The sequence below is a fragment of the Ochotona princeps genome, chromosome 6 (genome assembly GCF_030435755.1).
Source record: "Ochotona princeps isolate mOchPri1 chromosome 6, mOchPri1.hap1, whole genome shotgun sequence".
In the NCBI taxonomy this organism is placed as follows: domain Eukaryota; kingdom Metazoa; phylum Chordata; class Mammalia; order Lagomorpha; family Ochotonidae; genus Ochotona; species Ochotona princeps.
The window spans coordinates 88,304,189-88,315,313 of NC_080837.1; the positions used below are offsets into that span (position 1 = coordinate 88,304,189).

Here is an 11,125-nt window from a genome sequence, read left to right on the forward strand (position 1 = left end):
CTCAGCCACTCCCCAGCTGTATCCTTGGGGTGCAAGAGGGGAGGGGGCTGTCAGCGGGCTGCCCACCCAGCAGACACTGAGTCACAGTCAGTCACAGTCCAGTAAGGCGATGGTGCCCAGGTCAGAGAAGGCAGGCGGCACAAGGAACCAGCTGCAAACATGCCAGCGGGGGAGGAGTTAATGGCCCAAAGTCAGGATACTCATCTCTTGCAAGCTGCAGGGCCACTTTTTGTCCAGCTTCTGAAGCCCAGCCTGGGAAACAGCGGGGACGGCGCCAGAATTCAGGTCACAGCCAGGCACATTGCAAACCTAGATAGAGGACCCAGCTGTTTCATGGTGAAGCAGAAACCATCAAGGGTGGATGCACTCCCACCCCAGGATCTGAGGAAGGGAGCAGCGCTCCCTGCAGCCATGACCTCAGCAAGGGCCAGCACCCACCTCAGCCTGCCTCCTTCAGGGCCAGACCCAGCAGGCAGAAAGCTCAGCACACATGCATGCACTGCAAAGCCAAGGAATAGATCTGATAATGTGGCATGCACTCAGGACCACACACGTGCAGCCAGTGGCATGTAGGAAGCACACATGTACAGTTCAACATGTAAGGAGCACACATGCACAGCCAGTGGCATGTAAAAATGCACATGTACAATCTGACGTGTAAGGAGCATGCTGTGCAGCCAATTACATAGAGCACACACATGTGCAGCCACCGGCATGTAAAAACACATGTGCAGTCTGTGACATGTAAGAGGCATGTGCACCCAATGACATAGAGCACACACATGTGCAGTCTAGCATGTAAGAAATGCACATGTACAATCTGACATGTAAGGAGCACACATGTGTAGCCACTGGCATGTAAGACATTTGTAGTCTGTGACATGTGAAGAGCGTGTGTGCACCCAATGACGTAGAGCACATACATGCACAGCCAGTGGCATGTAACACACATGTGCAGCCTTGACATGTAAGGAACATGCTATGCAACCAACAGAGCACACATGTGCAGTCTGACATGTAAGGAGCACACATGTGCAGCCAATGACAGAGCACACACATGTGCAGCATGTGGTATATAACGAACATGTGTGTGCAACATGTGGTGTAGAATACACACATATGTGACATGTGACACATATTTGAGAACTCTGCTGTGTGACCAGATAGGCTTGCAGGGCTTTACCACAAGTGACAGGGACACATGGACACATGTCTGCTGCGCTGGGTGAGACAGAGGAGCACAGAAGTGTTTCTCATGTATGTACCCGCTAGGGTGGTCCACTGTGTCCCACTCAGAAGGGCGGGAGGCAAAGGAAGTTGTGCCTAAAACTGGTTTTATTGAGACTTCTCTACCCACAGGAGTGTCACCAGCTCCAGAATGTTAAGAAGTCAAATTTCTTTTTCAACGACTTATTATTTTGGAAGGCAGAACTGTAAAGACAGAGAGCACTTCCATACACTGGTTCACTCCCCAAATGACCACAATGGAGAGGATACCAAAAGCTTCATCTGGGTCTCCCACATGGGTGCATTAAGCCCGAGCACTTGGGCCAGGCACATTGGCAGGGAGCTGAATTGGAGGTGGATGCAAACTGGTGCCCACATGGGATATCAGCACTGTAGACAACAGCCAAGAAGTCGAACTCCTACATAACTGATGAGCCAGTCCCCCAGGCCCCATGGAGTACTTGGGCCTGCATCCCAGACTGTCACTCCTCAGTCATGCACAGGCTGAGGCCCAACAGACCAACTTAACCAAGGATTTCTGACACCAACCCCCCTAAGACCAAAAGGGGCCATAGAGGGTTAAACCATGGCCTACCGCGCCAGCATCCTGTATCAGTGCTGACTCCCGTCTCAACTACTTGGCTTTCCATCCCACTCCCTGTCAATGGCCTGAGACAGCATCAGAGGATCGCCCCAATGCCCTGTCACCCACATGGGCGGCCATGAAGGAGTTCCTGGCTCCTGACTTCAGCCCGGGTCAGGCCCAGCAGCTGAAAGATCTTTCTCTGATGCACTTCGTTTCAAAGAAACAAATCAATCTTCTTTTAAAAACCTGTCTTTAGAAAGCAAACCCTGCCACTTGGTCACCTTTGGCACCAGGCTGCTGTGAGCCTGGGAAGGGAAGGGCCGAAATCTGGACACTACACAAACAGGAGCTTGGAGTGGGGTCTCAGCGCAAGCCCCTCCCTGACTGTTCCTGCTCTGCAGGGCACCTGGGGTAGAGGTGGCGAGGCCACTCAGACGTGACTCAGTCTTCTCATGGTACGTGTAGTGTCTGGTAGGCCTATGGTCAGCTGCCCCTTGGGGACAGATCAGCAGTCTTGGTGTCTCATTGATGCCCTGACCACTGGTGAGCCTGTGCTGCCCCCATCAGCCATGAGGGTCCACTGGCAGGGCAGGGTCCCTGGGATGCCCAGGACGGCTGTGACCAGGGGTTTGAGACTCACTCCCAACTTCAGCATCCCGTCTGTCCCCTCATCCCCCAACCTGCTCCTAAAGCCCCAACTGCCTTCTGGCACCAGGGCCCTGTGCACCAGCCTGTGCACCCTTAGCTCATGGTCTGGCAGGTGCCAGGGATTGGGGCCCACAGGTGCCCTTACCCTGCTGAGGGCTCTGTCTCCGCCCTCCTCCCACCCTCGTCAGAAGGGGGTGGAGCCGGGCCATGAAGCTCAGCAGTCAGCAAGCGTAGGAGCTCGGGTGTATCAGGAACACAGCCATGTGCATGACAAGCCTAAATGTCACAGAACTCCTCCACGCTACCTCCTGCCTTCCCTGCTGCCATTCCCAGCTCCCCCAAGTGAGCACACAGGCCCCTAAGGCCTACACCCAGTCCTCCCTCTGCCTCCACCCTCTGTACCCCAACTTCTTCAGATTCTCACTGGCTTCCCCAGCCACCCACTGCCCAGACAGAAGTCTACCACCCAGAATGCAACGGCTCTAGACTCAGATCCCAGCCTCGCCACATACTTCCATGGAACTCCTCCTCCCAAGCTCACCCGCTGACCTGGAACCAGCCAACAGGCAGCACGGCCACAGGGGGTTCCGAATGGGCGAGGCTGCAGGAGTCTGGATCCCCATGAACCCCAAGAACATGGGGGTGACAACAGGGAGGTGGGGAGGAGGGATAGGAGCACTGCCTTGGCTGGACCTGGCTGCCCCATGTTGAGTAGAAATCTCTGGAGGCTGGAGGCTGCTTCTGGGGCAAGTTGCTCTCAGCACCTGCAGTTTCTAGACTCACTTCATGCTCCCCATGGCCATTAGCTCAGAAATGTGGACAAGAGCCCCTCTGAAGGCAAATTGGCCAAGACCAGCACCAGCTGAGGAGGCTTTATTGTGTCACAGCGCAGCCAGTGGTTTCCTCCTGCCTCCACCCATAAGCTGCCACAGACACTGGGAGGCCAGCCTGAACCGGTGGGCACTGCCACAAGCAGCTCCATGTGTCAGAGATCCAGGAGGAACTTCCTCACCTGGGCCAGGTAGCGCGGGCTCAGATAGTCGCCCAGCTCCTCGAGGCTGACCCAAGCATAGCAGGTCTCCTCTACAGCTGGACTCAAGTCTCCAGCCAACAGTAGGGCCTTGAAGAAGAAGACTTTGGCCCCAAAGCTGTTCTCTGTCCGCATGGCCTGTGGAAACTTGAACTTGTAGTGTCCACACGGCGCGTTTCCAAGGAATTTGGTGCTCATGTTGTTCCCTAAAGGAAAAAGAGGATCAGCAGATAAGGAAGCAGTACCACTTGTTTATCTGACCAGCCTAGGGGGCTGACCACTTCTCCCTGCCTAGGCAACGCAGGCCACCATGTCCACTTCCACCCACTAGAACCCAGGACCACACCTGCTGGTGAAGGACCAGGACATTGGTTGGGCAGGCAGAGTTCACCAGCCTTTACAACAGGGCACAAGCTGGGCACCAGCTGGCCCACGACCCATGCTGGAGAGCACTGGTTCAAGTCCCGGTTACACTTCCAACACAGTTTCCTGCTGCAGTGCACCCTGGGAGGCAGCAGGTGAGGCTGATGGACTCGGGGACCAGCACCCACACGGATGGGCAGATTGGGGGCTTGGATCTTGGCTTTAGCCTCACCCAGCGCCGCTGTCACAGGCATTGGGAGACTCAATCACCAGATGAGATCTATCTCTGTACCTTTCATGAAGCAAAATTAACACCCAGTGTCCGATGAAAAATGGATACCAGGCTTACCTTCCAAAAGGCAATGGCAACAAAAAGCTGAGAGACAGACAGATGGAGAGAACACTTACAAGCTCTCATCAAGGGAGAGCCACCACCAGAAAGCTTATCTGCACATGGGGTGAGACAGAATATTCAGTGGCACCCAGGAACAGACGGGACAAACGGAAATCCAATACCCAAAATCCTCCTCATGGTGACATCACACAGGACACAGCCCCGACAGAACTGCACCCTGGTCCCCTCATCTGACATCACACAGGACACAGCCCGGACAGAATTGCACCCTGGTCCCCTCACAGTGACATCATATAGGACACAGCCCCGACAGAACTGCACCCTGGTCTCCCTCACAGTGACATCACACCAGACACAGCATTAAGGATAGAAACATATACTGTCCTATAAACATTAGATACTTGTTCGTGCTGGATGAATGTCTGGGGTATTAACACTTCTGAACTTGTCCTAACTTAATTCCAGTAAAAGAACACAAGAACATTACAAAGAAGTGACTGGCAAGCCCTATTCCACCGTAAGAGGTCTTTCTAGGCAGCAGCAGAAGTCAACAGTGGGTTTGTCTAGAAACACCTCCTACAAAGAATGAGATATAAAATCACAGCAAGGAAATGTAGTTTCAACATAGCCAACAAGAGTACAAGATCTTAAGGTTCAGGAAAACTGGAAGGAATGAAGGAAAAGGAGCCAAGCATTGAAAAGGGCTTTCACACAGGACCACAGATACATCCAAAGATGTTGGGTCCCTTCCCAATGACAGAAACATACACCTGCAACGAAGTTTACCACTAGGCTTTGCGCTGCTGGAGGGAGGGGAACTTCTCTCACACATGTCTGGGACAAATCAGAACCATGGACAGTTCCTGACAGGGCCAGCTCTGTGTGTGACAAACACATGCCCCAATAGGGTGCTGGTGCCAAAACAGGTTAACCCAGCTGTGCGCGTGTCTGCACCTATGAAGACACAGGATGATAAGCAGTGTGTATGCATGCATGAGGACATAGGAGAACGTGTATGTGAGAAGACAGGATCAGCAGTGTGTGCATGAGGATAAGGAGAATGGAGATGTGTATGCACACACACGTGTATACTTTCACTTGCAGAGAAAACCTCTAAAAGGAAATGCCAAAAACTGCTAGTGGGGGAGATACCTGAGGAAACCAGCTCCTATACTCTACCTATTAGGCATTGACCATTCTTTACCACTACATGAATTCCTTCTTCCATACTAAAATAAAAAAAATAATCTACAGCAACGACACCCTCACCTGAGCAAGGACACCCTCACCTGAGACAAAGACACCCTCACCTGAGCCAGGGACACCCTCACCTGAGGTAAGGACACCCTCACCTGAGACAGAGACACCATCACCTGAGACAGACACCCTCATCGGAGGTAAGGACACCCTCATCTGAGTTTCTCTGACACTTCTGTAACTCTTTACACCCCAGCTGATGGCCATTCTCGGACTCCTCACACCAATCATCTAGCAGAGCCTGAGCTAATCTTGTAGGTCACAGGGAGGCAGAGACTTCACCTGAGAATGCAGCCAGGGTCCGCTCAGCCGTCCCTCGCAGGGTCTCCCCAGGCTGCCATTCAGCCTGGGGTAGCATCCACACATCCTGGCCACCAAGCTCTTGTCTGACCAACAGAACCAGGCTCCTGTCCAGCTTCCGATGCAGGGACGTTCGGTCATTCTTCTCATCAGCCTCTGTAAGCGGCATGGGATCAGAGAAGGCAAGCAGACTGTGATCCTGCAGGCCTGGGAACCCTGAATTTTGGGGTCCTCAAGGCACAGTCACAACCTCAGCCTCACACACTCTACCTCTCTCAAGGTGAAACGTAACCAGCCCTGCTGCCCATGCTTCCACCTTCACCTGTGAAACGGGATTCCAGAGCGACGCCTACTCTGGGAGGGCTGAAGTTAAAATACAGCAACCAATGGGAAAGCCTTAACATCTCTACTTTCAGCCCCAAGGCAGAAGTCAACTCAGAAAGTACAAAACCACATGAGGGGCAGGCACCATGGCATACCAGCTGCCAGGACCACTGCCAACACCTGTGCCCTGCATCCTGGTGCCATGATGAGCCCTGGTTCATCTGCTGTGACAGCTCCCTGCAGGTGTACCCTGCGAGGCAGCAGGAATAGCCCACCCATGGTGGAGGTCCTGATGGAGCTCTTGGCTCTGGCTCCGGCGTGACCCAGCCCTAGTGGCTGCAATCCTCAACCTGCTCATTAGGCACTCTTTGGCACTCTACCTTTCAAGTTGGTGAAAACACACGCAGAAATACAGATAAATAAGTCGTGAGCATTACACCAAAGCAGGTACAAGAAGCAGAGGGGGGACCATGCCACTTGCCTGTGGTGCGGGCCCCAGGCCTGAACCGCAGGAATGCCTGCTCCCACGTGTCCTCCAGGTCTTGCGCCAGGATTATCCCCGGCTCCCCCTTCTCTTCCTCCTCCTCTTCCTCCTGGAGATCTGCCCTCTTCTTGGCCAACCGCTGGGCTTCGTCCAAAACACGGAGCTCGTGGTCAGAGTACAGGCTCTTCTCTATCTCTATCTAGGAACATAACAGGACAGTGACCCCACAACGCAGAGACGGCGACAGCAGCTCTGCAAGGCTGCCTAACCCTAACCCAAAGGCCACGACGATGGCCCATGCAGGGCTGGCCTTCAGCCTGACCCAACCCCATCTGTCACGGGCATTTAGGGAGTGACCCAGGAGAGGGCGTCCTCGCTGTGTCCCTGCCACAGGTGGGATATTCTAACTTCCTACAGATTGACTAAATAAAAGCAGCGCCGTTGCACCCTTGACAGGATCCGTCCACACAGCACAACGAAAACGCTGCAGCTGCCAGCACGTCGGGGCGCGACACTCAGCACAGAGAGGGGTCCCTGGACTCGAGCGCGCACCTCCCTCACCCCTTCCCCAGGAAAGTGCTCCTCCACACAGCGCCCCGCGGTCAGGGCCGGCGGCCACGGGCACCGCCGGCCCTGACCGCGGGAGCTGACGGTCCCACACGCCACGGGCGACCTGCCGCCTTCTGAGGAGCCGGCAACGGGCTGCACCGCGCCCGCAAGCCGAGTGGGGACGTGGCCGCGACACCCAGACACCCGGAGGAGGCCACGCCGCCAAGGCTCACGAGCGCACCTGCCGCAGCAGGGCTGCCATCTCTTCCTGCAGCGGACTCAGCGGCTTGGAGACCAGCGGGGGCCGCTGCAGGCACACGGCGCCCAAGAGGCGCCATGGCGACTCACTCCCGAAAGCTGGGGCTGCAATCGTGAGGCTACGGGAGCCCAGGTCGAACGACCAGGGCCGCTCGAGGCACCTGCAGGCGCCCGCTCCCCGCAACAGGAGCCGCCTCACGGGCGCCGCCATACTCCGTCCCGCCCACAAGGCGCCACGGCACCCGCGGGGCCTCAGCCAATCCCATGTTCCCACAAGGCAGCGCGGGAGGGCACGCTAGGGCCGCTTGGTACCCAGGGAACGTACCATTCCAGCGCGGAGGGGTGGTCGGGGACCTGTCGTAACATAGACGGAGGAGAAATTCCCACGTGAACCAAAAGCTCGGTTTCCGTGCAGCGTCTGCGTCCGAGCGGGAACACGTGGTGTCCCTTGCGAGGAGGAAGAGGGACTGTCCGCTCCGCACTCCGGGCGCTCCTTGGTTGGCCCCGGCCCCGGGTTGCCGACGACGGCGACGGGAGCGACGGGTCGGTGCGCGCCATGCAGGCAGTGCGCGCCGCCGGGTACTGGGCGCTGCGTTCTTGCCCTTGGCCCCGGGCGGCCGGGTAAGGTGGGCGGGCCCTTTGCCTTCGACCCTCTCGCGGGAGCCGTCGGGCTTGGCCTCCCGAGCTTTGCTTCCTTCTCGCAGGGTCGTGGCCGGGGCCCGGGGACTGTGCGATGCGCCCCCGCCGGAGGCAGCGGAGCAGGCGGCCGCGCGGCGCGGCGGCTTCAGGTGGGAGGGCGCGTCGGCCTCGTGGCTGCGGGCTGCGGGGAGAGGCTCCCGGGAGGCCGCCCGGGCGTGCGCCCGCGGAGGGACTGCCCTCCGCTCTCGGATAAGTACAAAGAGGGGAAGGTGCCGAGTGGAGTGGGACTCGGCCTGTGATCACAGCCTGGATGCCCCGGGTGGCTGTGACCGAGTGACCCCAGGCGTCCTGTGACTGGTTAGTCCAGCGAGGGACACGCACCTAACCCTGCCTTGCAGAGGGCTGTGTCTAGGCTTGGGGAACAGGACAGGGCCAGGAGTCTGCTGCCTGTCTTCCCGCCGTGGTGGACATGCAGACTGACCCGTTTGCGGGCTGTGAACTACCGGTGATGGTGTCTCATGTTCCTGCGTTTGCAGCATCTACCCCCCACTTCCGGGGCAGGAGAGCTCCCTGAGGTGGGCAGGAAAGAAATTTGAGGAGATCCCGATCGCACACATCAAGGCATCCTATAACAAGTAAGCTGGGTAGTTGACTGGGTCCCTGTCCCCTGGGGGGGCAGTTAGTACTCTGTGGTCTGATTAAGTGTCCGCGACTGGCCCTGAAGGAAGGGCATGTGGGTGTGGGCTCCCAGGGCTGAGATGGGGCTCAGAGGCTGCGAGGGGTACAGCTAGTCCTCTCTTCTGTGGACAGCAGTCACAGCCATGTGCCCCCTACCCTCCTCAGCACACAGATCCAGGTCGTATCTGCCACCAACCAATCACTCGCTCGCACATCCTGTGGCACAGAGGGGTTTCGGAATGCCAAGAAGGCCACCGGTGTCGCCGCGCAGACGGCAGCCATAGCTGCAGCGGCAGTGAGTAGCCCCGTCCTGCTGGCTGCCCAGCACTGGGGGCCTCATGGGGCCCTATGTCTAGGTTTCTTCATCCCTCAGCGAGAAACCTGCTGGTTCATCCAGGCCAGAGTTGGAGTCATGGTCAGGGGGCTGTGGGGATGTAAGTGGGGGAGCACTTTTCTAGAAGTTGTGCCGCTCCTGGCCTGGAGTCTTCAGAGACCCTTGATGGTGAGGGGCTAGTTCAGGGACCAAAGCCCTGCCTGGCCACTTGCTACAGTCCTCACAGACACTCCCAACAGAGGCCACTGGTTTTCTGGGGTAAACCTTGGTCTTCACACACAGTGCTTTGTGCATGCTGTGACCCCCAACAACCATCAGATGTGACAATATATACAGGGACCATGGTGGTCTTCACACACAGTGCTTTGTGCATGCTGTGACCCCAACAACCATCAGATGTGACAATACGCACAGGGACTGTGGCTCCACCCCTGAAGACTGTGACTATGACAGTGCACACAGGAACTGTAACAGTGTCACTGCCACATGTGGCTTCTGTGTAGTCCCCAGTCTAACTAGTTGCCTCCCGAATCACAGGAATGTCACTGAGCACTCGGGCACTCTCCAGGTGGGTGTCAAGGCTCAGCTTGTCTTGTCACCTGGCTGAGAAGTCAGGAGGTGACTGAGCTGAGCCGTGGCAGGCAGATGGTGGCCCCGCCATGTCCTGCTGCCATGTCCTGTGTCATGTCCTGCCATGTCCTGTGTCAGTGACCCCTGGACACTTCTTTTCAGAAAGCCTCAGGGAAGGGGGTGACACACGTCCGCGTGGTGGTGAAGGGCCTGGGGCCAGGGCGCCTGGTGAGTGACGGAGGCTATCGGGAGGCTATTCTTCAGCTAGTGATGGGAAAGGGGGTTTCAGCCTGGGCCATCTGGAAGCAGCAGAGTGGGATTACAGAGTTGGGGCTCCCAGCTTCCCTGCCGAGGAGACATGGTATCCTTGCTGACCCTCATCTCTGCTTTGCTCTGTTCCATGCAGTCTGCCATCAAGGGGCTGACCATGGGGGGCCTGGAAGTGATCTCCATCACAGATAACACCCCTATCCCGCACAACGGCTGCCGCCCCAAGAAGGCCAGGAGGCTGTGAGGGAGGCCAACTCCAGGGAGCAGTCAGTGAGTGGCTGCAGTCTAGATGGGCATGTTGGGCAATGTGGCCTGGCCTCAGCCCTCCCCTCAGAATAAAGCACTGTGTGGCCACCACCATGTGATATTGTATGGGTGCTGACATGGGATGGCATAGCTGTAGGCTGGGCAGTCATGGATGTAAGGACAGCAGGGGAGGGAAGGGCTGCCGTCCACGCTGCAGCTCCCCCCCCCGCCCCGTGGTGGCTTGCCAGGTGGAGACCCAGGCTCTGCTGGTAGCGGGCTTCGAGAAAGGTCTTTATCTGGCACCTTGCTCCTCTAATGCTGGGAACTCCATCCCATTCTCCCGTGTGAGAGTGCTGCCTCCCAGGCAGGAAGGGCAGGAAGAGGTACGTGGGGAGCAGGGCAAAACCTCGCATGTGTGTCAGAGCTGCTTCTGCCCAGTAGGGAGGATGGGAGTGGGGTGCTCACTCCAGGACAGAGCCTGGGCCCTACCCTGTGTGATATCCCTCTCACCCCATGGAAGGCCCAGGTACATCAGATCCCATAGTCGCCATTGCAAACAGCAGCTCCAGCCAGACATGCTTGTCACCATCACCCCTTACAGCTTGGACCTCTCCCCTCATGGCTGCCTGCCCCAGCACCCCTGGCCATGCCTAGGGCTCAAGGCTGGCTGTGGCAGATACCCTGCACGTGCTCAGGGTCTGCAGCTCTGCCTGTCTGAGCTGCCCAAGTACCAGCCACACCTTGGCTCTGCAATCAGGGCAGGCAGGACCTTCCCCCTCCCCAAAAGCTAGGGGGAAGGGGAGGCCCAGCACCTATACACTGTTTACCCATGCGCAGGTCATCATGCCCCTCCAGGGTCTTAGTGAGCCCACTCACCCCGCCCAACCCCTCCTGGCTGGCACTCGCCACCTACCTGTCCTGGGATCCACTACTCTGGCCTGGTCCTGCACATGCTTTCAGTCCCTCGGGGAACTCCCAGGAATTAACCCCACCCCCTGGAGGCATTC

The 11,125-nt window shown here is 57.2% G+C and overlaps 2 protein-coding genes across 3 annotated transcripts; one reads left to right on the plus strand and one right to left on the minus strand.

The window, feature by feature from the left end:
• Positions 1–3,318: 3,318 nt before the first annotated feature.
• Positions 3,319–7,607, minus strand: MRPL46 (mitochondrial ribosomal protein L46). The gene is made up of 4 exons (XM_004593173.4): positions 7,365–7,607; positions 6,572–6,773; positions 5,749–5,922; positions 3,319–3,697 (listed from the first exon to the last, which is right to left on the minus strand). Exons 1-4 carry the CDS (start codon positions 7,590–7,592, stop codon positions 3,447–3,449), a joined length of 855 nt encoding a protein of 284 aa, XP_004593230.2. The 5' UTR covers positions 7,593–7,607; the 3' UTR covers positions 3,319–3,446.
• Positions 7,608–7,702: 95 nt separating this feature from the next.
• MRPS11 (mitochondrial ribosomal protein S11) lies at positions 7,703–10,229 on the plus strand. Of its 2 annotated transcripts, XM_004593200.3 has the most exons (6): positions 7,703–8,002; positions 8,086–8,169; positions 8,557–8,655; positions 8,864–8,993; positions 9,765–9,830; positions 10,009–10,229. In XM_004593200.3, the coding sequence occupies exons 1-6, from the start codon at positions 7,938–7,940 to the stop codon at positions 10,114–10,116; spliced, it is 552 nt and encodes a 183-aa protein (XP_004593257.1). In that variant the 5' UTR covers positions 7,703–7,937; the 3' UTR covers positions 10,117–10,229. The 2 variants fall into 2 exon arrangements, with proteins under 2 accessions (XP_004593257.1, XP_058522603.1); XM_058666620.1 differs by lacking the exon at positions 9,765–9,830.
• The last annotated feature ends 896 nt before the right edge of the window (positions 10,230–11,125 follow it).

Bases quoted from the DNA above. Each gene is read 5' to 3' on its own strand.
- MRPS11 (XM_004593200.3), top strand. From the start codon at position 7,938: ATGCAGGCAGTGCGCGCCGCCGGGTACTGGGCGCTGCGTTCTTGCCCT. The intron at 8,170-8,556 runs GTGGGAGGGCGC...CTGCGTTTGCAG, and splicing joins GCGCGGCGCGGCGGCTTCAG to CATCTACCCCCCACTTCCGG. The intron at 9,831-10,008 runs GTGAGTGACGGA...TGTTCCATGCAG, and splicing joins GCCTGGGGCCAGGGCGCCTG to TCTGCCATCAAGGGGCTGAC.
- MRPL46 (XM_004593173.4), bottom strand. From the start codon at position 7,592: ATGGCGGCGCCCGTGAGGCGGCTCCTGTTGCGGGGAGCGGGCGCCTGC. The intron at 6,774-7,364 runs GTGCGCTCGTGA...TTATGTTCCTAG, and splicing joins TGGCAGCCCTGCTGCGGCAG to ATAGAGATAGAGAAGAGCCT. The intron at 3,698-5,748 runs GTGAAGTCTCTG...TTTTTCCTTTAG, and splicing joins GACCCTGGCTGCATTCTCAG to GGAACAACATGAGCACCAAA.